At 42.3% G+C, this 25,178-nt stretch overlaps 1 protein-coding gene across 6 annotated transcripts in view; it reads right to left on the bottom strand.

Annotated features, from left to right (window-relative positions):
* Positions 1 to 25,178, bottom strand: part of SCUBE2 (signal peptide, CUB domain and EGF like domain containing 2) — a 71,547-nt gene that overhangs the window by 39,517 nt on the left and 6,852 nt on the right. For 3 of the 6 annotated variants that reach the window (XM_037840032.1, XM_037840034.1, XM_037840035.1), the window contains exons 3-12: positions 21,336 to 21,461; positions 18,053 to 18,187; positions 13,336 to 13,461; positions 10,796 to 10,912; positions 9,959 to 10,048; positions 5,921 to 6,037; positions 4,828 to 4,950; positions 2,201 to 2,317; positions 684 to 806; positions 139 to 255 (exon numbers count right to left, since the gene is read on the bottom strand). In XM_037840032.1, the coding sequence (XP_037695960.1) occupies positions 139 to 255; positions 684 to 806; positions 2,201 to 2,317; positions 4,828 to 4,950; positions 5,921 to 6,037; positions 9,959 to 10,048; positions 10,796 to 10,912; positions 13,336 to 13,461; positions 18,053 to 18,187; positions 21,336 to 21,461 (1,191 nt within the window). The remainder of the gene's footprint in view (positions 1 to 138; positions 256 to 683; positions 807 to 2,200; positions 2,318 to 4,827; positions 4,951 to 5,920; positions 6,038 to 9,958; positions 10,049 to 10,795; positions 10,913 to 13,335; positions 13,462 to 18,052; positions 18,188 to 21,335; positions 21,462 to 25,178) is intronic. The other 3 variants (XM_037840033.1, XM_037840037.1, XM_037840036.1) reach the window with 3 other exon arrangements.

The following is a 25,178-nucleotide window of genomic DNA, read 5'->3' as shown; positions in this document are numbered from 1 at the left end:
CCACGCCACATGGGCCACTAGGACATACCCAGTGTATGGAGTCTCAATAGGCCTCTGGTGGTGAGCATCTAACACTGAGATGCCAGGAAGGCCTGGCCCTGGGCTGAAGACCCGCCCCGGGGACTGGAACCCACTCACCTGAAGAGAGGTGAATGCCAGAGTGACATCTGAGGAAGCACCTGTCTCCTCCACCACTCCTTCCACAGTTCAGGGACACGTGGGGTGACACACTATTGGGCAGGAGCCCCTTCTCTTCTAAGGACAAAACACAGACACTTACAGAAAGAGAAGGACATTTCCAAGTGTGACAATGACAGTTGAGTCCCATGCATCAAAGGCCTCACAATTTCAAGAAAAGAAGGTAGAGCGGATGCCCAGCACAGAACACGCAGGCACTATTTCCCATCAAGGTAAAGGAGCCCCTTGCATGCTTTTTCATGCAGAAAAGCCAACCAGGAAAACAGAAGTAAGTTCCAACCTACGCACAGAAGGAAACACCAAGGAGCATGAAAAGTATCTCCTGTTTTGGAACTATTTAAAGAACACTTGCTGCAGCTGAGGGGAGGAGAATGAGGTGGAGGGTGCACTGTTGGTCCACCCTGACATGGGAGAATGCAGGGAGCCGCACCGCCTCTGGGCCAGTGTGAGCCCACCAACTGAGTGTGCACCTCAGTGCCCCTTACCCACGCAGTCTTTTTTATTCCAGTGGAGCTTGTACCCAGAATGGCACTGGCATTCGTAGCCGCCCACCGTATTCACACAGACCTGCTGACAGCCTCCGTTGTTGACGCTGCACTCGTTTGTGTCTGTGAAACAAAACATTCTCCTGTGACAGCAGCCCATCGCCCACCCGTCTTACACTTTCTCTCCCTTGAGAAAGGAGCAGGAGGGGAGTCCCGTAGTGGTCGAAATTTACTAAGCAAAGGGAAGGTGCTGACTGCCTCCAGGATGTGTACTTGGCACCTGCTGACCCCACACCTCAGCTCCCCAATCAGTGGATTTCCTGGCATGAGCCTCAGTTCAGTGGTCTCAGCTCCATTCTTGATCAAACCATTCTCTCATTAGAGACACTCAAAAGGGGCCACACTCTACTTTCAGGTGTCCAAACTTGGACAATACACAGGCTTCCAATTTAAAACTTCATCCCTTTGGGTTACATACCATGGGAGAGAGACAGAATTAGGATTCCCCATTTGACAGTTTATAATAGTTGAGACACAGAGAAGGGAAGTGATTTGCAGTAACCCAAATCAATATGAAACTGAGTCCAGGTTGGAAGGAGGCTCCAATTAACCCAGACACACATCAGCATTCAGGGTACATTTCCTTGGGGTTGCTTGATGGACTGGGAATGTTTTTTAAAAACATGGTATGTTTTTAGCCATGTTAAGAATGGGTTGAAAAGCAGAATGGAGACAACACTGTCTATAGTAAATTACTAATGTCCATTCTTCTTAAGCACAGGATACAAGAAAGTGGGTAGGGAATTTTTAAGTCAGTGGTTCCCAAATCCTGCAGCTCCTCAGAATCACCTTGAAAGCCCCAGATATCTGAATCAGAATCTGGGAAACTATATTCTCAAAGATGAATCTGATGATCACGGGAAGTGGAGTTTGGATCAGTTGGTGCCAAATCTGATGTATGCCATAGCCTTCCTGACCATAAGGTTTTGAGACATCAGAACATGCTGCTAAGTTGGCACAGGGCAGAGAGATAAACTCAATGGCCCCACTTCCAGCTCAAAAACCTAACTGTGGCTTGAACCAAGGCTTTGCAGCCAGCTCCTATGCATGGCAGGGTTGTGGAACTGGCTGGTGCCCTGCCAACCCTCTCTGAGGACTGAGTCTTTAATATCTGCTGGGAAGTTCCAAGGGATAGGGTATCAGTTCCTGAGAGACCCTCTCTTCTTTGAATCTAACCACATCAATAAAGAATTCTCAGCTGAAGGAACTCAGCTCTTTTCTCTGCTCCATTTCATACTTGAGATGTTAAAGGCATAAATGTGGGAAGATTTCCCTTAGCAGATGCTTCGCTTGAGCCAATAAGCTTGCTCCTACAGTTCAGGGATTGGAAATCTTCCATTTCTCATTGCAGGAAAATAAATGCCCTTATCTGGGGAAACTCGTTAAGTGGGCTCCTGCACCATGCCCTGCCCGGCCCAGCCTCACCCCACCTCCAGACTGTAAGCCAGTCTTCTCACCTCCACAGTGGGTAAAGCCGTAGAGGGTGTACCCCTTGTTGCAAGCACATGTAAATGTGCCAGGGTGGTTGTTGCAGCTGTGATCACATGTCCTATCCAAAGAGCACTCGTCCACATCTGTAATTTTCAAAGGGAGAGGGGAGTTGAAACCAACTCTGATGGATAGTGCAGAGAAGAATACATTTTTAATAAACATCGGTTACTGACCAACAACAAAATCAACAAACAGGCTGAAAAAGTATCCATTAGTTCTCCTTGCTCACTCATGCTCAAGAAAGTGTTGAGCAGCCCCACAATAAGTGTACTCACTGCCAGAGGCACTGTTTCCAAATTCTGTTACAAACTGCTGTTACCTAAAAGCTCACTTGGTCTCTCTTGTCTACGAGTAATTTAAAAATATTTAAATGAAGCTAAATTAGATAACATACCTAAAAAGAGTTTTGCAAACAATAAGGTGCTAGTTAAGCATTATTACTGTTATATTGGTGTTCGTAAAACAGCAACAATAATTTTATAAGCTATGACAAACTGAAAGGAGAAAACACTTGGATTGGAATTAAATCTGGTTCCCATCTCTCTCTGGCCTTCTCAGAGATAGTGTTAAGTTGATCCTGGATTTTAATGTCCTCTGCACTATAAGAATGCAATTAACACCAATATCTTTGGTAATTTTCTATTGCAGACACTGAAATGTGAATTTCAGTTCCAAACTGGATCTTCTTGGCCAATCCCTTGGTTTTGTTCTGCCCCCATAATTCAGACCCACATGCCCCTGCCATCCCGGTTCAGTACAGACACATTATTGGTTTAGCTGGGGTCATGGAAACTAGACTCAGGAGAGTGCATTTGTCTATCTAATTATCCTTTCATTCCTGGTATGTTCCTCACATCTTTCCTGTAGACTAGAATTTCAGGGCTCCACTTCCTCAACTCTTGGGAAGGTTTCAACCGAGTTAAAATCTGTGTCTCCAAATGGATAAACCAGGATCAGTCCAGCACACACTGGAAGCCAACTAGATCATTGCTGGGCCACTTTTTCAACACTAAGTGTGCCAAGAGAAACTGTATTAATAAAAAACAAACATTTAGAAGGAACTGGAGGAATGAAAAAGTGAAATAAAAAAGAGCAAATTCTTACAAAACCTATTCATCCCTAGCTTTTCCCAGAAATCCTGGCAACTTACTCAGCATTTTTTTTCTGTGCAAAAATTTGTTCTACCAAGACTGATCAGTGAAAAATGAGAAAAAGTCAGTTTCCTCCCTAGTAATTGGTGCCGACCTATGAAATATGTTATTAATATTAGCCAGTTGTGGAGAAAGTGGACTCGTGCAGTAGCTGACTTTGGCTGCCCACTATAAGGCTTTTGCTTTGCCAAAAATAACGAGATCACTTTTCTAATTCCCCTTTAATGTGTTTACACAGCTTAAACAGTATTTCTTGTTCCATACATTATGAACATTATGTGGAACAGCAAATCTGCTTGCCAAGTCAAACTGAAGAAAACCATACAATAATCATCTAGAATTAACTCACTTACTGAATTTAAAGCATATACTTGAACTGCCTGACAAATTATATATTAAGAAAAGCAAATCAAGAGAGAAAAAAATCCTAATTCGCACCATAAGGTTTTTTAAAAAGTGATGTTACATCTTTATTATCTGAACTGAAATCAGAAATTATATTCAATATTGGGATTTTTAACAAATTAAATTAGGGAGTTCTTATCCCCCAAAACGGAGCAGGAATAAATGACAGCACATCTTCCCCGAGAGCTTCTTCCTACACGTCAATAGGGCATAAAAGGTGCTCATCTAAAATTATAAATGATGCCCCACCCAAAACAGTTTCCCACTTATCCCAAACAGTTATTAATATCAATGCCAACCGCTACCCCGAACAGTCCCCTTGCCTCACCCCTTACGTGGGGGGGATGCTTCTGAGAAGGGGTCTGCAAAGCTTCCCGAGACTGAGCAGCATCATCTTCTCCTCTCCCCTCCCCTCCCTCTCCCCGCCCCCTCCTCCCTCTCCAGCAGCCCTCTCCCCAGGCTGCTGGTACAAAACAAGGGCTACAAGGAAAAGAACAACTGATACATGACCTTGATAATGGGTTGACCCCAAGTTTTTGCTAGAAAGTCTGTTTTAAATAAATCTACACCTTTTGCCACCACCTTTTGTTATAAAATCAATAACATTAAAAGAAGTTTAATAACCACTTGTTAAATTGCATTTGGAAAGTTATCATTTTTATGAACATATGTAATATTGTACAATAAAAAATGATTAAAAAAAAACAAATTTTAGAAAAGGAAAATTAGTCAAAACCTCAACACCTCAATACAACCCTTCTGTATTCTATTCCATTTCTAGTAGCGAGCTCACGTAATCAGACCATGAGAGTTCTTCGTGGTGTTCTCTAATTATTAATAGCTTAATTTCCATAATATACCTGTTATCTCTATCATTATTTTTATTCTCCTTAACAGATGAAATAAGTGAAGCATAAGCTGAAGACTGGATTAGTGATTCCTTCAAGAACCCCAGCAAGCTGGTCTCTGCCAGGGTGGGGTTATGTCTTTTCTGCTCCAACCAGCAGGCCATTTCACAGCACATTTTCAGCACATACCTTGGCAAGACTTCTCATCTGTTAATAATTTAAATCCTTTTTTGCAGCTGCAGTCAAAACTGCCCACAGTGTTTTTGCAGAAATGATCACAACCTCCATTGCGGACATGGCACTCATCAATATCTGTAACAGACAAGCACCAGCAAATCAGACAGTAATACTTGCCTCGTTTCCCACAAATCCCTGAAGTGCTATTGTGTGTGCTTCATTATTCTCTAAAATAATAAAAAGAGATCCATAAAAACATTTAAGAATGTCTGTTGATGTTTTTAATCCTAACTCATTTTCTTATCTGGCTTAACCAATTTTGAAAGACAAATGCCTCATCCTCTTGAGAACTCTGACTTAAGCCTGCCCTTTACAAGCATTAAGGGAACAAACTATGGGAAAGAATGGTGATGTCCTGTTATATTCTCATTCTTTCCTCACTCTCTTGTGACAAGATGGTTCCCTTTAGTATACATACGCTTTCGGCTTAATGATTAAAGCTATAAGGGACTAGAAAATTTGTTTGGCAAATTATACAACGATCAAATAGCCTCAATGCTTTAAATGATTCCTGCTACTCAAATTAATCTTATCTTTACTCAGTTTCATCTGTAATGGTTATCTACTTTTTATCATGCTAGAGAACTAATCCTTTGTACTCTTGCCCATGAAATACCTGTAGGTCATTGGGGTCTCTCTCCATCAGTAAAACTTAATGGTACAGTTATTCATTAAGTACTCCAGATAATAATCCTGGCTGTTATATACATAGTAATCTTTAGGCTGTTATTTATGATATGTTGATATTATCTCCTGAAAATGAATGCTTCCTTGAACTTCTGCCTTTTTCCAATAAAGCCACTGCCTGAAATGGATTATTTGATGCCTTATAGAGGCTGACTTCTCAACAGTTAGTGTAATTAAACTGGTTCTAATTAAGCTTACTCAATTATAACCTTTCACTAGCCCAGGGAAAAAAGCTTCCATTAATATGAATCACAGTTAAGTCTGGAGTTACTCAGGAGGTGGGTGTGCAGGGGAAGGGCTGCCTTTATCCCTGCCACTGGCAGCGTGGGGCTTCCCTTCATGGAGAGGCACAGGCTACCTTTACAGGTCTTGCCATCCAACTGGAGCGTGAACCCAACAGGACAACTGCAGTGAACACCTGTTGAAGTGTCCTTACAGGTGCGGTCACAACCTCCATTGTTGACAGCACACGTTTCTGACAAGAAGGTAAAGAAAAAGGCAGTTAGCTTCCTGAAGAAGGGCTGATACAGCTGAGAGGAAAGAGATATTGTTGCAGTGTTAATACTTGACAAAGTTCATGAAACCAGGAAACACGGTGGGGTCCTCATGGACACACTCCAAGTCTCTGCCACTTGCAGGTGAGATAGAAGGGGAGCAGGTGCAACTCTTCCCACCCATTTAAATGAGTTCTTTCTCCCAAGGAAGCTTGACAGGATCACTGGATGGGCAAAGATGCCTCTCCCAACCTGCAGAGCCTTTCCCCTCTACTGGAAGATTTGAAGCCACTGAAAGTTCCTGCTGAAGCATAGCAAGTGACTGCTAAGTACGACTACATCTGGCAGGCAAGCTGTGAGTACATAACAGGGCAAAGAAGTTGTTTCTTCCTTAATCCTGAGCCCCCTCACTTCAGTGTGAATAATGGGCAAAGCAAGAGAGGAAACCATTGCCCACCCCAGCCATTCCTTGTTGCAGAATAGTGGCTTCACCCTTGCAACTGCCAATGAACCCAGTTTAGAAGTTTAGGTTTCCTGAAAGGGGAAAGACCTATCATAATCACACAAGAAATCCATCACGCTTGTTAATTCATGACTCTAGAGATGAGGAACAATAAGCAAACAGCCTTCTAGTTCTGTATTTCCTACAGTTATTCTAAGTAATAGACAAGTGCTGTTCAGCATTCATTCAATTGTCAGCACCTAGGCACCCAGAAACCTGATCTTACTTCTACAGTGACCTCATTTTAAAGCCTGAGGAGTTCTAATTAAATATGACAGATGGAACATGTACATTTATTTCACTAAAATAAGAGTAAATAGATTTAAAAAGTATAAATCCTTAAGGACAAAGAAAACAGGAGAAGAAGAGACAATAGATGAATGATGTCAAATTTTCTAGAAGAGGCATGATAATGGATAAGCAGTAACTGGCATAGCAGAAAGCTAAACTCCAATGCCCTGCAGAGGGGTATTCCAACAAGCAGTAAGTTCATTTGAGCCAGAATCTCAGAAAGGCCCAGGAATTGGAAGGACCAACTTATCCCTGAGGCAGGGATGAGAATGAAGCTAGAAGCAGAAGGGTGGGCTGAGAGTCTGTATAAGAAATAGGTATGTGCCCAGATCCCCTCCTTAATTCCATACAGCCAGGTGACTATCCTTTCCCTGTTCCAGCTAAAGCAGGGAAGTTTATCCTCTGGAGAAGCAGCACCAGAGAAGCACTGGACTCAAGGACACTGGGAATAACAGAGGGTGGTGGTAAGTCATTGTCAGGTGAACATCTATATTCTGAAAAGAGAGACTGCAAGCCCTCATTTCTCCACCAGCTACCAGAATGTGGGCAGCCAAGCCTATAGCCCCTAGATGATATTCATCTCATGCAAAACTGACCTGCCTAAATGAAAAAACCTATAGATATTGGCATTTGAGGATCTCCAAATGACATTTCTAAGTCACTGTCTAGTTATCCAAGCTTGAAGCCTACAGGTCAACAGAATATCCAATTTACTTTTAGTATCACACTCTTAAATATGAAAAATCAGCAAAGAATTACAAGACATTTCAGGAAAGATACTAATATGAAATAAACACATCAAATTAAATGAACAGGGGGACAAGGAACCTGGAAAAAACAAAGAGAAATTAAAAAGAAAAACCTTATAATTTAACAACCTCAGAAAGATAAGCATCCATGAAATAAGAACAGGTTCCTATAACAAAAGAATAACCAGAAAACAAAATTCTTGAAAATTTAAAATATGAAAGCAAAGAATTCTAGACAAAGATTAAATGACAAAAATCAAGAAATCTTTTGGAAAGTAGGATGAAAATAAAAAGAAAAGAAAACTAGAGGTTCAATCCAGAAGTTACAACAGCCAACTAACAGGAGTTCCAGAAAGCGAGAGAACAGAGAAAATGAGAGAAGAAAATTATCAAAGAAAAAAATATAGGAAAATTTTGCAGAACCAAGGAACATGACTGTCCGTATTGGAAAGGTCTACTGGGTGCTCAGCATAGCAGGTGGGAAAAGTTGTGGGACACTATTGTGAAATTTCAGAACACTGGGAACAGGAGATTTTTAAAGCTTCCAGAGAGAAGCCTTCACAGGTTTCATATAAAGGATCAAGAATCAAAATGACTTCCGACTTCTAGAAGCAACTCTGGACGCTTGAAAGCAATAATTACTAAAAGCAGTAATTTCAAAACTCTGCTGGAATATTATTCCCAATTCTAAATTCTATATTGAGCCAAATTCTCAAGAGAAGGCAAAAGTAGAATAAAGATATTTCCAGGCCGGCAAAGTTTTTTAAAAATCTACATCTCATACACCTTTTCTCAGGAAGATTCTGGAGGATGTGCTCTACCAAAAAAAGAATGCAAGCTAATGAAAGAGAAGACGTGAGATCCACGCAAACAGGAGAGTGGTGAAGGGAATTCCTAGGCCGATGATAAAGGGAAGGCCCAGGTGAGAGATGTGCAGCAGGCCAAGAGTCAGACCCTGCTAGTGCAGGAGGGTGGAAGTCTCAGAAGAGAATTTTTGGAGAAAATGGAATTGCTAAATTATCAGCTGTGTTTGAATATGTTTAAATGGGTTTTAGAGCGTTGTCAGAAATTTGCAAAAGAATTGGTAATAAGTTCTTAGAAAACAAAGCACACAAAGAAAATATGATCACGGCACATTACATGACTCAGAGGTGAATCACGTTTAGATAGTCATAGCCACAATAATGTAAATACGTAATATTGATTTAAATTGTGATAAAAATATATTAAGGGTATTGGAGAGAGGGCAGGCGCATGTGCATGCTGGGGGTGGGGAGAGGAAGGGAGAACTAAATCCTAGTCTTCTGCCACCACCCTCAGCAGGAAGAAGTCAAAAGCTAATATCTAAAACTGGTACATCAAGAAATAATTGTATACACTTCGTCTTTCAGAAATATGGAGGAAGTCAAAAAAGGAAACAAAAGGGAGAACTGAAAATTGTTGTCTCTGGTAAATGGGATGAGTGGATGGGAAGGGATGAGACATGGAAGTGATGTATTTCATTACAAGCTTAGTAATAGTAATTACACTTTTATATCATTCAAATATGCTATTCTAAATCTAAGGCAATTAAAAATAGCAATTTTTAAAAGGGCAGAAAATAGCGCACAAATGTCACCTGCCCGGTAAGCAACAGCTGCTCAATATTCTCACCTGGTTAATAAATCTAGAAGCTGACAAAAGATCAGTTTTGTCTAGGTCAAGCCAAGATCTCTCTAGAATAATAATCTATCAAAGGATGTGCCTGATTCCCATCCACCACAGCCACCACCACTTCTGCTCTCATCTCCAGCTCAGCTGGAAAACCTGCTGGCAGAACTCCCAATGTCACTCTTCTCCATTCATTTCTTCTACTGTTAGCATTGGCTGAGTCAGAACTAGAAGACTCAATGGACAAAAAAACAGACAAGTCGCCATGCTAAACTGGAGGCTGCCCAGAGTGTTACTCAGAAGGAAGGAAACCAACCTTCACTGACAGCCCACTAAGTACTTTTGCAAGTTATGACCTCAATTCAGCTTCCTGACAACCCTAAGAGGTAGGTTTTATTACATCCATTTTAAAAACCAGGAGACGGAAGCTCAAGGCGGTTTGCTCAGGTCTTGCAGCCTGTCAGAGCAGTGCAAGGATGCTAACCTGGTTATTCTGAAGGCTCAGCAGACACTCTTCTCACGATACCAGGGGCCTGCGTGGGAATTAAGCACCAGCAACGGGTGAAGAATCCACACGCCCTGGCTTGGCGGGAGCTTTCACCCCACTCCAGCTGGCCTGAGGGCGGACAGCCAAGTTCAGGCCTGATGCAGAAAATTGGGAGGGGAAGGGCCAATGTAAATGACCAAGGGTGGGAGGTTGAGGCCCCTACCCATGAGCAGCCTCCGCTTCACTCGTTTGTCCCCATCCACCACGGATGTGGCATTGTTTTCTGTCGCCTCCAAGGCAACGTCCTCTCGCTCTACAAAAGAAGCAAAGGAGCACAGGCCTCAGAATGAATGAGTTAGATTCATCCCCGGCACAACCACTTCTTCTGAAATCCCAGACATGAGAACAATTTAAGATATGTGACTTCGTTCATGCCATAAAAATTTGTTGTAATGAGGCTCTGCAGGATACACAGCCTGTTAAATGGACAAGGTTCCTTAGTAAACATGGAAAAGATTTTTTTAGTATATTGCACTGACCAAAGAGACACCAGGGAACGCAAACTTCAGATTCACTCTAGTTCTCTTAGTCCAGGATAAAAAGAACTTTGGGCCTGGAAAATTTTAACATGGAGCTAGCAAAAGACACACCACAAAGGTCAGGGCAGGCATCCACCAGGAATATGCAGCCCTGGGTGCTGCTGACCACAAAGGTCCTGTGTCATCTCAGACACTAGCTCTAGCTTCGTCTCGCCCTCACCCCTTAGGATGTGCTGTCTCTGTCTCTAGAACACCAGAGCCAGGAGCAGCCTTGTCCAGGGAAAGGAGAAGGGCTTTCCAGGGTCACTCAGGGAGAGAGGGACAGAACAGGGTCTAGATCTCAACCCCACCCCCCAGCCCCACTACTCCTGCTGCCACATGTGAAGCATCTCGGGTCCTGTTTGGTGGCAAATGCACTCGAAACACCCTCCACCTGGTGCTAAACGCCATTAAGACTGCCTGCGTTCATGGAGTGGGTGGGCTGGGGCAGACCTCACCCAGATGTGGGGGTCACCACTCACCGAGGCAGCTCCGCCCATCCGTGTGCATCTTGTACTGTGGGTGGCAGCTACACTCCAGGCCTTCAGCCGTGTCCTCGCAGGAGTGCTGGCACCCACCATTTCCATGGTTACAGGTCACTGAGAGGAAGATGAATCAACAATAAAGCACTGAGATTTCCACAGTCAGGGCTGTGTTTGCTCAACAAGAGCTGTGATTTTCATAGCAAGTGTTTGAGCAGCTAGTGTGTGCTGGGGACTGTGCATGAGAGATACCCCGACACAGAACCTGTCTCTGTCTGTGCAAACGATTGCCACAATACACATTGTAGGAATGCTGAGACACACTGAACAAGTCATATAGGAAGATGGAGGTGGGAGAGTGGGGGAGATTTTCACTATTTAAGGGAAATTATACGAAAACAGTCTGGACTACTGCTTTGCTCTATCCAAAGAAGTTTGCATGTTAATATAACTGTTCTGGGGCTTTGGGGAAGGCTATAGACCTCTATGTCTGGAATAGACAGATGATATTTAATTTGTACATATGTGTTAGGATTTCTGTCATCAAATTCCATCTGGATTAGGTGGAAGGAAGGGTAATCAGAGGAAATGATGACTCTTTGCACACAATTAATGCAATATTAACCAATAACTATGAAGAATATGTATGAACACATTGATCACAGACAAAAAGAAAAGTTACCTATGAAAGTATCTACTCATCAAATTGTTGACAGTGGTTACCTCTGGCAAAGGAAATGGGAGTGAGAAGGAGGCTACATGTTTTCTTTACACAATCCTGGACTGTTTGAATTCTTATATAAGTATTTGTCATTTTTCTAAATTAAAAGAACAAAATGTTTGTGATGTGAGAAAGAAACTACCGTATGATTACAGTTATGTAAAAATGTGTATGGATATGCACCACAATTAATGGAAATATGAAATAATCAAAACAGCTGGTTATATGATAGAATTCTGGATCTTTTTCTTTTTTTATTTCCTTAAATGTTGTTACAGCGTTTTTTGAGCAATGACATCTTAAAAAAAACATTTAAATTTAAAAAAAAATAAGCTTTCAGGCATTCTACCTCCAGCAACTGGCTCCACAGTTGGGACTCTGAAGGACCTGTATCCTCCTTTTGAAGATACCTGGAGGTGATTTTGTGCCTCTGGCAGGAGATGTGACCTCCACTCTGCTCAGCCCACGGGGTTCGCTCCAAGGCAACCTCACCTTTAGGGGCTGTCAGAGTTTGTCAGGGCATATTGTTTGAGTGTGATTGCAGCACCAGCCCTATTCTGGCTTCAAGGCTGCACTCTGTGATGGGGACAGTGGAGAGAAGTCTACCATCGGACAAACTGTCTTCTTATCTCTTAACCTCTAAGGTCTACTCCCTGTAAACAACCAACCCTAGAAAACCGCAGAGGTTTTCTCTCTGTGGCTTCAGGAAGTGTTCCTAAAGAGAAACTCTCAGTGTTTTCTCTGGCAAAAATAGCAGCTTAGGAGCATCATTAGTTGTCGGTTATTTTTTACTACCTGTTGGGAGTTTCATTATCACAGCCATCTGTGTCAGCTGTATCTGGACTGTGTACACCATTCATTCACCCATTCATCAAACAAACGTGTAGTGGGCACCAGGGGAACACCAAGAAGCAAAAGTAAGACAAGGTCCTTGCTTGCGGTGGCTCATAGTTGGGGAGAGAGACACCAAAATATGCAATTCAACACACAGTGTCATGTGCTATGATTGAGGAATGAAAAAAATGCGGTGGAAGCCAAAAACCGAAACAGCCGCCCTGCCCGAGGCCATCCAGAAGGCTTCTGAGATAGTATAGCCTGGTGATTAGGAACACAAGCTTTACTGTTTAGCAGACCTAGGGTTGAATCCCAATTTGCCATTTACTTTCTGTGTGACATTGTTGCTTTAACTTCTCCATAATTTTCTCAACTAAAAATGAAGATAATAATACGTAGCTTATAGGGTTGTGGTTGTAAGGATTAAACGGGATAAGGCATACGCTTGAGACAAATGTTTGCACATAATAAATGCTTCCCCAAAATGGTAGCTAATATCCTTATAATTATCAGAAGTTAGGCCGGATATTGAAGGTTGAGTAAGTAAGAATTCACCAAGCCTTGACAGCATGAAAGAATGTGGGCTGTTCTTCAAAAGGCAAGGAGTTGGTGTTTAGGGAGAGGAGGTAGATGAAGCTTGTAAGAGAAGTAGGTAGCAAAGATCTGAGATCCTCGGAGGGAGAAACTTGACTTTATTCTGTGGGAACAGGGAGCCCAACTCCCCATCCCCTCATAACATTCACATTCCTTACTCTTGAATTTCATTTCCTTCTGATCAGTTTCTTAAAAACACAGCATTTCCCTTCCCTATGGGAGACTACCCTTCTGCAGTAAGCTAAGTACCCGGTGGAGGTATCTCAGGCCGGCTGCTTCCCCAGCTGCTGCTGCTGCTGTGCCATGTGGTGGCATTTCTACGCCAGGGCTGCAAAAAACAACCCCTGGGACATGAAAGTTCCCAGGGCAGTGTGCACTGGTCCATACTTACAGATACAGTCTCTCTGGTTCTTGGCCAGCTCAAAACCAGGCCTGCACTCACAGGCGATGCTGCCCCTCGGGGCCTCCTTGCAGATGTGGCTACAGCCGTGATCCTTATTCATGCAGCTCAGGCCCTCTGCAAAACAGCAGCATACAGCAGGTCACCAGAGTGTGTGGTCAGAACCCTCCCCAGGGGAGCTGCAAGGGACCAGGGGTCAGGCCACAGGCCTGCCTGCCTGAGTCTCCATCAGCCCCATGTTTTAAAATGATATGTCATTAAAATCAAGCCAGATCAATTAACAGAGGCATGAAAAATTTCTTAAGTCATTCAAGAGATCACTCTCCTAAAGAGGTGGGAGCCCTCTCATTAAGCTGAAAAGAGAAAGCCCACGGGGAGCCCTCTGTTGGCTGTGGAATCAGAGCCTGCTGACCCCAGGAAGCAGAATTCAGACTCTCATCTCTACCATGCCATTACCCATTAGCTGATCAAGAATGCAAAAGGCAAAGGAGAATTCCGCTGAATAAAACCTTGCAGATAAACTGATGAAGATCGCCAACTTTTCACATACTCTTGAAGAGAATTTTCAAAAGATGTCAACTCCTCTCCTCCATCCCTACCTTAAAATTCACACTTTGGGAGGTATGACTGCTGCATGTTGGCACCACCACACAGATACCAGGCTCGGGGCACAGGACTCTGATGGACAGCGTCAACAACAAAGAGAACAGCGAGACCTCATGCACATGGTTTCTTTTAGCTGCTGCGTAATTCTCTTTCAATATATTCTAAGTTTCGAATAGGCTCAATTTTGCAATAGTAGTGAGAGAAGGGGGGCAGGTGATTAGTTTCCAGGATGGTTTAATGTGCTTCTAAACGAAGGGGCGGCAGTAAGGTAAACACCCACACAGTTCAGCAGCAGCATGGCTCATCTCCAAACCAATTCTTTGAGCCCTGCTGCCTGCCAGCACTCTGAAGGAACTATTGTCACACTCAGGTATATTATCAAAACAGCTGTTCAGTGTGTGCTGCAGTATTCACCATTCATATACTGTTTCTTCACGTTTTTGCAAAGCAACTATAAAGCATTTTTGAGAGCCAGGTCTTTGTTCTCATTGGCTGTCTACTAACAAGACACCGTCTAACACTGGAAGTAGCACTGTTTAAACATGAGTACAAAAAGCTTTCATTCGACTTCTCTAGGATCCCACACATTTCTGTATTGTGCCCCCGAAACCTTAGCCAATAGGTTCTAATGAAATAAAAAAATCTCCTCTCTCCATTTCTTCCCACAGAGCCATGTTTCTATGCCTAACTGGAGTGATTGTTTTAATACAAACAGATACCCACCCCTATTCCAGAAGATAATGCAGCAGTTAATACATCCCATTCTCTCTTGAAATTATGCTGTTTTTTATCTGACTCCAGCACTCAATCTGCTCGAAGTTGCTGGGATTCATTCACCCATGCCAAGGACTGCTGTCGATGAACCCAGAAAGAGGCTTGCACGGGATCAGTGGAAAGCTCCCTCCTGGCTCTGGCTGGTAATTTCTGAAAATGTTATTCCCTCCACAGTGCTGAGATGGTACAAGGAAGAGAAAGCTACCTCTGGAAGCATGTCCTGTCCCCCCAAGAAGGCCCAGCAAAGCACTGTGTTTGTCCTTGGGTTAGCAGAGTATTTGAAAGAACAAGTGCCAGGAGCTCGAGGTAAATTTAACATTGCCCAAGGGAAGGTGGCAGGACACCTGGCAAGCACATTTCCCAAAGAGGTCAGCTGCTGTAGCTGCTGTAGCTGCTGCTGCTTCTTTTTCACTCTGTTTACAAGTATGTTAAGACGTTTTCAAAGTGACCTTTACCGCCTGAGAGCAATTCATTTACACAAGAAATATTTCGTAAGAACCGACTGTGTGCTGGATGCCATGTGGATACACAAAGCAGTTGCTCCCTCATGTCACATCACATCAAACTAAACATAAAGCTACCAGAAGGCAATGGAGGCTTAAATGGCTCTAGAAATGCTGAGGCCTCTTCAAGAGGTGACCTCAAAGCTTTTCAGAGTATCCTGCCTCAGGACAAAAACCCTGCTCAGGGAGGCAGGCGGATCTGGTCCAAACTGGGAGGCTCGGCAACGGTTCCAGCTCTCCCCGGGGCCTGGCCTGGCCATTGTGTTTAGGGTTGTTAGTTCACCAGGAAGGAGATATCTTGGAAACATTTGAAATACCCCTTTCTGGTGCTCCCCAGGCTCAGAATCCCACTGAAGAGAATTTCTGGAAACCGAAATAAAATGTGCCACGAGAACAGGGCAAGAAACATTCCAGAAAGTGGAAAAAGCGCCCTGCTAAGAGCCCAGCCCCTTCCTCACGACCCTGACGCTTTCCTCTCGAGTCTGAAAGGCAGCAGTACAACCATCTAAAAATATTCTCAGAGCAGACAAAACAAAAGAGGAATGCTCATTTCGAGAGCCTGAGCACCCATGAATAGGAACAAAGGCAGGCTAGGGGCAATGGGTCTCTCTCCAGCCTACCCCCATTACATGGGTGAAAACACACAGTCTCTTTATGGGAGCTTTGGGATCTCTAAGGATACAAAAAAAAAAGAATCAATAGTTTGAGTCTTCCCTCAGAATCAGCTATCGTTATCCCCTTTACCGAAGAACATTTAGTAAATAATTACTTAAAACAACAGCAACAATAGAAGATACAAGCATGCAGTATTACCTTCCTGTAAACATTTTTAGGGTACTACTGTGGGTTTCAAAGTATATTTTACTGTGGTTTCTAAGGGTTTAATATGCACAAGAAGGAGGAAATCCTAGAGGCACGCTATTTACAGTTTATTCTATTTGAAGAGTTAAAACCTTAGAAAGGAAGGGGTGTCAGTTACAGACTGCTATAATCTGTTGGCTCACGCTGCCATGAATTTGCCAAGCAATCGGGTTGAAATGTAACAGAAAATCTGAGAGCACTTCCAGACCACAACTCAAATTCTTGCAATTCAGTTTGAGTTCCACACAAATATGCTCATTTTAAATACTCTTCAGGGGATCCAAGAATGTCTGAATTGTAGAAAATTTAGAAAACACAGTTTGAGGAAAGGAACTGCTTTTGTATTTATTTCTCTTACAAGGAGCCTGTGGCTGTAATCAGTCTGGGGTTGTGCAAGGAGGGGAGAAAGGGCCAAACTGCTGCTCTGGAAGTGCAAGGATGACAGATGATCTCGCCACTGCAAGCTGCTTGTGAGCCGGTGGGGTCAATTCCAGGGTGTTCAAGAAGGGCTTTACCTGAGGGTCCCTGCCTCTCTCCCCAGCTGCCTGAGGAGAACGACAGAGCAACTTCCTAGGAAGCAGGCCCAAGGGGAGGTGCCCTGAGGCACGGATCATCCTGTACCACTGGGTCTGAATTTCATTCCCTCCTCGAGTTCTGCCTGTGTGGACAAGAGCACAGTGCACACCCAAGAGTACAGAGCACCCAGAAGGAAAATGAAATCAGCTGTCACCCTAGTCACAGGCACAACTGGCAGGAGATAAGAAACCTGCCTGATCGGAGCTAATGTGCACAACTGTCCTGCCCCAGACAGAATGAGCAGACTCCGGGGTGATAGTAGGCATCGAACCCACTGGTCCCTGGGTGTTTGCTCTGACAATCCTCCTTAGAACCCAAACAGGTATTCCAGCCGAGCGTGAGGTATGAACCATCATTCCAGGAATAATGAGGCAAAATCATCTTCCACAGAGAAGATCTTGCAAAACCATTAAAACCATGACTAAAACAATAAACCTACAAATTTGTGATGAAATGGTAGAACTTAAAATCAGCTCTTTCCTAAGTTACAGAAATGAACAAGCAGCAAATGCCAGGAAGGGGTAATGGTCTAATAGTCAGGACACTTCCCCTAAAAACAGGCAGATGCAACCCCAAGAGAAATGTGGCCACCAAAATGTGATTCTTTGGCCTAAGAAAGAGCAAAGAAGAATTAATAAGAAGACATTCAGTTAAAAATGGCTTATTGGCCACATGTATTTAGTGCCTCTCCTCCCAAGAACCAACTAAAATAACAGAGGAATAAAAAAGGGATAAACTCAAAGCAGGGAAGAGAATGAAAGGGAAGTCAGCAGAGAAGCTTTCTGCGAATTTAGGGAGGAAGGGTAAGTGATGACCTGGGGTGAAGAAAGCCCCCGCAGAGAGAGCCCAAGACCAAGGAGAGAGTCCATCAGCCCCACAGGACCCCAGAGGTTCAGACTTTTAAAATGCAGAACATAGGGAAGGGCCAAATCTAGCTTGGGGCTAAAAACAGGACAGTTCTTTGAAGTCTCCACAGGAAGGATCCAGCCCCTTCCCTACCCACACACAGCAAGGAACAGGCTGGCACTGGTGCTGTGGTTTTCATCACCTTTTTGAAAAACTTGGCAGATCATCCATTATGTTTCTCCTGACACATTTATTCATGTTTGAAATGTACTCTATTTAAAGATTAGAATCAGAGAATGTAAGAATTTGAAGGAACCTCAGAGCTCACCCAGTCCAACCCACCAATGTGGCCAGGTGGAAAAGTTGAAGCTAAAATAACTCGCCCAAGGTTACCCAGGAGCAGATCTGGACTAGTCCTCAAGCCTCCAGGACTTTCTGTACCCTGTGCCTTCTCTCTAAAGTCATCGGGAGAAGGAGATATTCAGGTGGGATTCTGCACCACCCTCATCCCCCACCCCCCACCCACAGCAGAGGAGCAGTACCTTCTGAGCGGTGAATGCACGTGTGCTGATTGTCACTCAGGAAAAACCCTTCCTTGCAGCGGCACTCGTAGCTCCCCATGACGTTGACGCAGGTGTGCTGGCAGCCGCCATTGTTCTCCAGGCATTCATCCACGTCTGGAGGGGGAGAGGAATTAGACTTTGCTTCTGTGACTGTTTCAAACACCCTGCCCAGCCCGGCAGCTCAGCGGCTCTTGCTAAGAACACATGAGATGCCTCTTCCAGTCCCTGCATCACAGAAGCTCTCAACCCCAGCCAACGGGACCCTCAGATGACTAACCCAGCCCACATGAGTCTTCCAAGGATGGAAGATAATAGGTTCAGTACATATTTTTTTGGAACACCTTCACTTTCCAAAGCACAGCGCTACAGGAGATGGTAAAATACAGATGAGTAACATAAAATTCCTTCCCTCTAGGAGTATGTCCTTTGGTAGAGGGAAAGAGACAAATATACAAATAACTACGAGACAACGCAAAAGGTGGTAGAAAGGAAAGAGAAGTCACTTCTGTTTGTGGGGTATCATGATAGGTTTTTCATGGAAAAGTTGAGGAAAGATAGGCCTTTAGGGATTTCTTCAATTACAAATCAGGAGAAGGGATTCCAGGCAGAGAAAAAGGGCATGAGCAATGGCACGGAGGCTGGGAAACATGGGGTATATTCAGATAACAGTGAGCACAGGGTGCATGTTGGGAAGTTACAGGAGATAAAGCTGGGAAGAGAGATTGAGGCCACACTGAGTAGGACCTTGAATACCAGGCAAAGGCATTCCTACTTAATTTGGGAAGCAGTTGGGAACAACTGGAACAGGAGGGAGCATGGTCAAACCTTCTCCTTGGGAAAAACTAAAGACATAGGGAAAAGGGAGGAAACCAAAAGTCAGGGTGTCCAGCTTCACAGACATGCCTGAAATAGCCATGGCTAGAGGCAGTGGGGGCCCTGGCAGTGGGGATGTCCAAGAGAGAAGAGACTTTTTAAATGGCACTGTGGATATGGTGTCTGTGGGGCATGGAGCCTTGTGGGCTGTGGGGTGGGGCACTGTTAGCGGCCGAGACATCCAGGTCTTCTGGCTGAGAAACACGGAAAACCAGTGCTGGGTACAGAAATGGGGTTGGAGGAAAGGATGGCCCCCACAGAGGTAGGGAGCTGATGTATCCAAAATGCTGACATTCAGGCCTAGGTCCAGCAGGCAGTGGGAAACCTGAGTCTGCACAGGAAGAAAATCTGGTGTTGTAAGTACAGCTTTGAAAATCATTTATTTGTAGTTGCCTGATAAAGTGGTAGATGTAGAGAGCCAAAGATAGGAGTGTGGAGAACGGAGAGAAAGGGAGCAGAGAGGACACAGCCCGAGGTAGAATTCTAAGGAATGCCTATGCCCCAGGGGCAGGGAGAAGGTAGAGGAGACGGCAGGGCTCCAGAGAAGGAGCCATCAGAAAGCCAGGGAGGAGGAAACCTTCCCTGACCTGCCCTCTGACGTTCCCCCAGGGCTCCCTTAAGGGACCTATAATCCCTGTGCACAGGGATTGTACACTTATTGCATGGCATTCTCAAAATCTTGTACTTACCCATCTCCACTGGATTGCTTACTCCTTGAGGACAGTGTTTTTTTTTTTTTAGATGTATGCAGATTTGGTTTTTTTTTTTTATTAAATTCAGTTTTATTGAAATACATTCACACACCATACAATCATCCATGATATACAATCCACTGTCCACAGTATGATAACATAGTTATGCGTTCATCACCACAATCTATCTCTGAACATTTTCCTTACATCAGAAAGAACCAGAACAAGAATAAAAAATAAAAGTGAAAAAAGAACACCCAAATAATCCCCCCATCCCACCCCATTTGTCCTTTAGTTTTTATCCCCATTCCTCCACTCATCCATACACTAGATAAAGGGGGTGTGATCCACAAGGTCTTCACAATCACACGAGGACAGTGTTTTTTGTTTTATTTTTAGCACAGTCCTGGTACAAAACAGGTGCTCATTAACTGTTTTATGAATGAACAAACAAGCAGGAGAGCACAGCATCACCAGAACCAAAGAAGAGGAAACTTACAGAAAAGTCTCAGACAGGACAAAAGCTCAAAGAGAAGGCAGATATGAAAGCAATTTATTTTCTCCAGCCAAATTTCTCCTGTGCCCATTACTAGCTCCTGGGTGCATCCGTAACAAGAAAATTCACGTTTAAATATCTGTTATCTGGTTTCAAGCTTCAGATCTTACAGCCATCCATCCTCCCACACTACCAAGCAGATGCCTGACTCATCTGATGGGACTCAAGCCATCCCCTAAAGCCTAACAAACTTGCCCTTCTCTCTGCCAAAGGGTAAAGGGAGCACATTCCAGAAGAGCCACACCTGGCCTAGGTATCCCACGGTGAGGACTCCAGGTGAATAAGAGATGTCTGTTTCTCCAAACACCAAATCCTGAATGTGTTTAGAGTAAAGATGTGCTCCCCTCTGAGCTGCCACACCCCACCCCATATTTAATCCACCATTCCTTTTCTCCAAAGTAATTAAAACTGTGTCATTAAGCTGGGTGATGCACTGCAATTGGAGAAATATGAAAAGCATTTCTATTTATGTGTATCTATAATATACACACAAATATATTTCACTGGGCTGGATCAGTTTCTCCAGGCTATAAAACAGTAGCTCTCAGGCTTGGATGAGGCCCAGGCAATGGTATTTTCTTAAACTTGTCAGATGATTCTAATCTGTGGCCAGGGTAAAGAACCATTGCTAAAAAGCTGAATAGACACCAATAAGTAGAAACTGAATTCAGGAGGGGTGAACTGCACTGAAGAGTTGCGTTTGGTTTTTCAGGATCTCAGGCATGCACTTGGAATTTAGTGCTAGTGCTAAGTGGTGTTTGTACTCTGTAAATTCTGGCTAATATATATGTGGCTAATGTGTGCTTAGGGCACCAAGGAGAGGCAAAGGGTCATCCCAGAGAACACAGGAAACTGCCACTCCTGAAAAGTTTTTGGCTTTGATCCTCTTTCTTGTCAAAAATGCTTCAGCCCTTTCAAGTCAAAATGGTAGAGAAGTCTCTGATGCTGGTCCGGCTCTTTATTTTCTACTGATTTTTACCACTTTATTTTCTTGAGTCTGATTTCTAAGGGTCAGAAAACACAAGTCTCTGATCCCCCTTTTGTCTTAATAAATGTGCTTTCATTAAAGGGAAAAAAAGAAAAAGGGTGGGGATGCTGGAGGGTAGATAAAAGAGAATCACAATTTCCACGTCTTCCTTACCAAGACAATTATGACCATCATGAGCCAACATGAAGCCATCAAAACAAGTGCAGCGATAATTGCCTGGAATATTCAAACAGTCATGGACACAGCCTCCGTTGAGTTCATTTCCACATTCATCAATGTCTGAGGAAGAAAACAGAGTAAACCAGGCAGTGCTAAATCTTTGATATGGAGACAGCTCATGAAAAAAGTCACTGAATCTACTCCTGAATCAGCCTTATCTTTTACATTCACTTTTCCCACATCTTACTTGTTGAATTTTTCTTAGAGTAAACCTACCAGAAATTCAACTCAGAGCTTGCTTCTTGAAGACTAGGTGTTAGATTAAACAAACCACACATTGCAATCATTCTCCCAAACACAGCAGAACATTTCCATAAAATAAGTATCAGTTTTCATGAAAGAGAACCACAAAATACAGCTGCTTATAGAAAAAAAAAAATGGGAAAAAGACATGAATGGACAATTCACAAAAATGATATAAAAGTGGCCCACAACCCTTACCTCACACTCTATCCAAAAATTAACTCAAAGTGGATCAAAGACCTAAATATAAGAGCCAGTACCATTAAACCCTTAGAAGAAAATACAGGGAAACATCTTCAAGACCTAGTGGTAGGAGGTAGCTTCTTAGACCTTACAACCAAAGCACAAGCAACAAACGAAAAAAAAGATAAATGGGGACTCCTCAAGATGGAACACTTCTGTGCTTCAAATGACTTTGTTAAAAGGGTGAAGAGGCAGCTAACTCAATGGGAGAGAATATTTGGTAAACATATATCTGATAAGGGTTTGATATTCAGAATATATAAGAAATCCTACAACTCAACAATAAAAGGACAAACAACCCAGTTATAAAATGGGCAAAAGATATGAATAGACATTTTTCCAAAGAGGAGACACAAATGGCTAAAAGGCACATGAAAAGATGTTCATATTAATTAGCTATTAGGGAAAGGCAAATCAAAACCACAATAAGGTATCATCTCACATTTATAAGAATGGCTGCCATTAAACAGGAAACTACAAATGTTGGAGAGGATGTGGAGAAATTGGAACACTCATTCACTACTAGTGGGCATGCACGATGGTGCAGCCGCAATGGAAGACAGTTTGGTGTTCCTCTGAAAATTAAATTTTGAGTTGCCCCACAACCCAACAATTCTGCTACTCAGTATATACCCAGAAGATCTGAAAGCAGGGACATGAACTGACATTTGCACATCGATGTTCACGACTGCCAAAAGATGGAAACAATCCAAGTGTCCATCAACAGATGAGTGGATAAACAAAATGTGGAATGTACATATGATGGAATATCATGCAGCAGTAAGAAGGAATGAGATCCTGAAGCACGTGACGACATGGATGAACTTTGAGGACATAACACTGAGTGAAATAAGTCAGACACAAAAGGACAGATACTGTGTGATTTCACTAATATGAACTAACTAGAATAGGTAAACTCAGATCTTAAAATGTAGAATATAGGGTACCTAGAAATAGACAGAAGCTAGAGAAGGGGGAGCAGTTACCTAATATGTACAGAATTGTTAACAAGGTTGAACTTACATGTTTTGGAATGGATAGAGGTGATGCTATTTCATTATTATAAGTAATATTGCTGCATTGTAGGTGAATTTGGTTGAAGGGGTTGTTTAGAGTCATATGTATCACTAATTAATACTAGAAATATAAATAAGTTCTCACATGAACTACTACTAATGTACGACACTTGTACAATAGAGTGGTATATGGGGAAAAATTACCTATTGTAGGCTGTGGACTATAGTTAACAGTGATACCTTAATAGTCTTTCATCAACAGTAACAAGTGTACCACACAGTGATATGGGGTGCTTGGGGTTTTCTTTTTTTGTGTCTATCTGATATTTTTCTTATTGGAGCAATGAAAATGGTCTAAAATCGAGTGTGATGATGATTGCACAACTAAGTGATGATACCGTGAGACACAGATTGTATACTGTTGAATATATCTCAATAAAATCTGCAGATTAAAAAAAAAGTGGCCCTCAGACATATGAAAAAAATGTTCAAACATATTTCTAATTAAAGAATTGCAATTTAAAACAACAGTGAGATATCATTTTTCACATACCAGACTGGAAAAATTAAATTAAAGTGTGACAACGCATTCTGTTGGCAAGGTTGTGGGGAAACAGGCACTCATATGCATTCCTAGTGGAAATGCAAATTGGTACAACCCTTCTTGAGGGAAATTTGGCAATACCTAACAAAACTACATATGTATTTGCCTGATAATCAGACATCTCACTTCTAGGATTCTACCCTGAAGATACATCTCCAACAATAAGAAAATACATATGCACAAGGTTATTCACCATAACGGTGCTTCTGCTGAAAAAATTGGAAGCAACTTAAATGTCAATACATAGGAGAGGACTTGGATGAATCATGGTACATTTACTCAGTGGAGTATTATGCAGCTATAAAAAATGAAAAAGATCTCTATGGACTGACTTAGAGTGATTTCCAGTGGGGCAAAAAACAAAATTCAAAAGAGTATCTGTAGTATACTGCCCTTCATATAAGAAAGGGGGGGGGGATTAAAAATACAAACGAAATTCTACCAAGCTTTTTTTCACAGAAGCTTATCCTAAAATTTATATGGAAATGCAGAAGACCCAGAAGAGCCAAAACAATTTTGAAAAAGAAGAGCAAATTTAGAGGACTTTCACTTACCAATTTCAAAACTCACTATAAAGCTACAGTTATCAAGACAGTGTGGTATAGGCATAAGGACAGACATATAGAGCAACAAACCAGAATTGAAAGACCAGAAATAAGCCCTTATATTTACAGTCAGTTGTTTTTCAACAAAGGTGCTAAGGCAATTCACTGGGAGAAATGGTAGTCTTTTCAACAGATAGTCCTGGGACAATTGGATATCCATATGCAAAAAGATAAATTTAGGCCCTTACCTAAAACTATACACAAAAATTAACTGAAAATGGATCAGAGACCTAAATATAAGAGCTAAAACTATAAAACTTTTTGAAGAAAAAATGAGGAGATCTTTGAGATGTTGAATTAGGTAAAGATTTCTTAGATACAACACTAAAACCATAATCCATAAAAGAAAAAATTAATAAATTGGACTTTATCAAAATACAAAACTCTTGCACCATTACAAAAATGAAGACAAGCCACAGACTGGGAAATAATATTTGCAAATCACGTTATCTTATAAAAGATTTCTATCTATAATATACAAAGAACTATTACAATTCAATAATAAAAAGACAACCAATTTTAAAATGGGAAAAAGATTTGAACAGACATTTCATCAAAGATGATATACAAATGGATAAAAGACACATGAAAAGATGCTCATCATTAGTTTTTAGGGAAAAGCAAATTAAAACCACAAAAAGATACCCTATCACACTCACTTGAATGGTGATAATAATAATAATGATGATGATGACAATAACAAATGTTGACAAGGATATGGAGAAATGGGAACCCTCATACATTGCTGGTGAGAATATAAAATGGCACAGCTACTTAGGAAAACAAGTTGGCAGTTCCTTAAAAAGTTAAACATAAATTTACTATATGGCCCAGAAATTCCACTCTTAGGTGCCTACCCAAGAGAAATGAAAACATATGTCTACCCAAAGACTTACATATAGATATTCATAGCAGCATTATTCATAAGAGCCAAAAAAGTAGAAACAACCCAAATGTTGATCAACTGGAGAAAGGATAAACAAAACATGGTATTCAATGGAATGCTATTCAACAATAAAAAGGAATGAAATACCAGTACATGGTACAACATGGGTGGACCTTGAAA

Source organism: Choloepus didactylus, chromosome 6 (assembly GCF_015220235.1).
Source record: "Choloepus didactylus isolate mChoDid1 chromosome 6, mChoDid1.pri, whole genome shotgun sequence".
NCBI classification, from domain to species: domain Eukaryota; kingdom Metazoa; phylum Chordata; class Mammalia; order Pilosa; family Megalonychidae; genus Choloepus; species Choloepus didactylus.
This window is presented reverse-complemented; position numbering and strand designations above follow the sequence as displayed.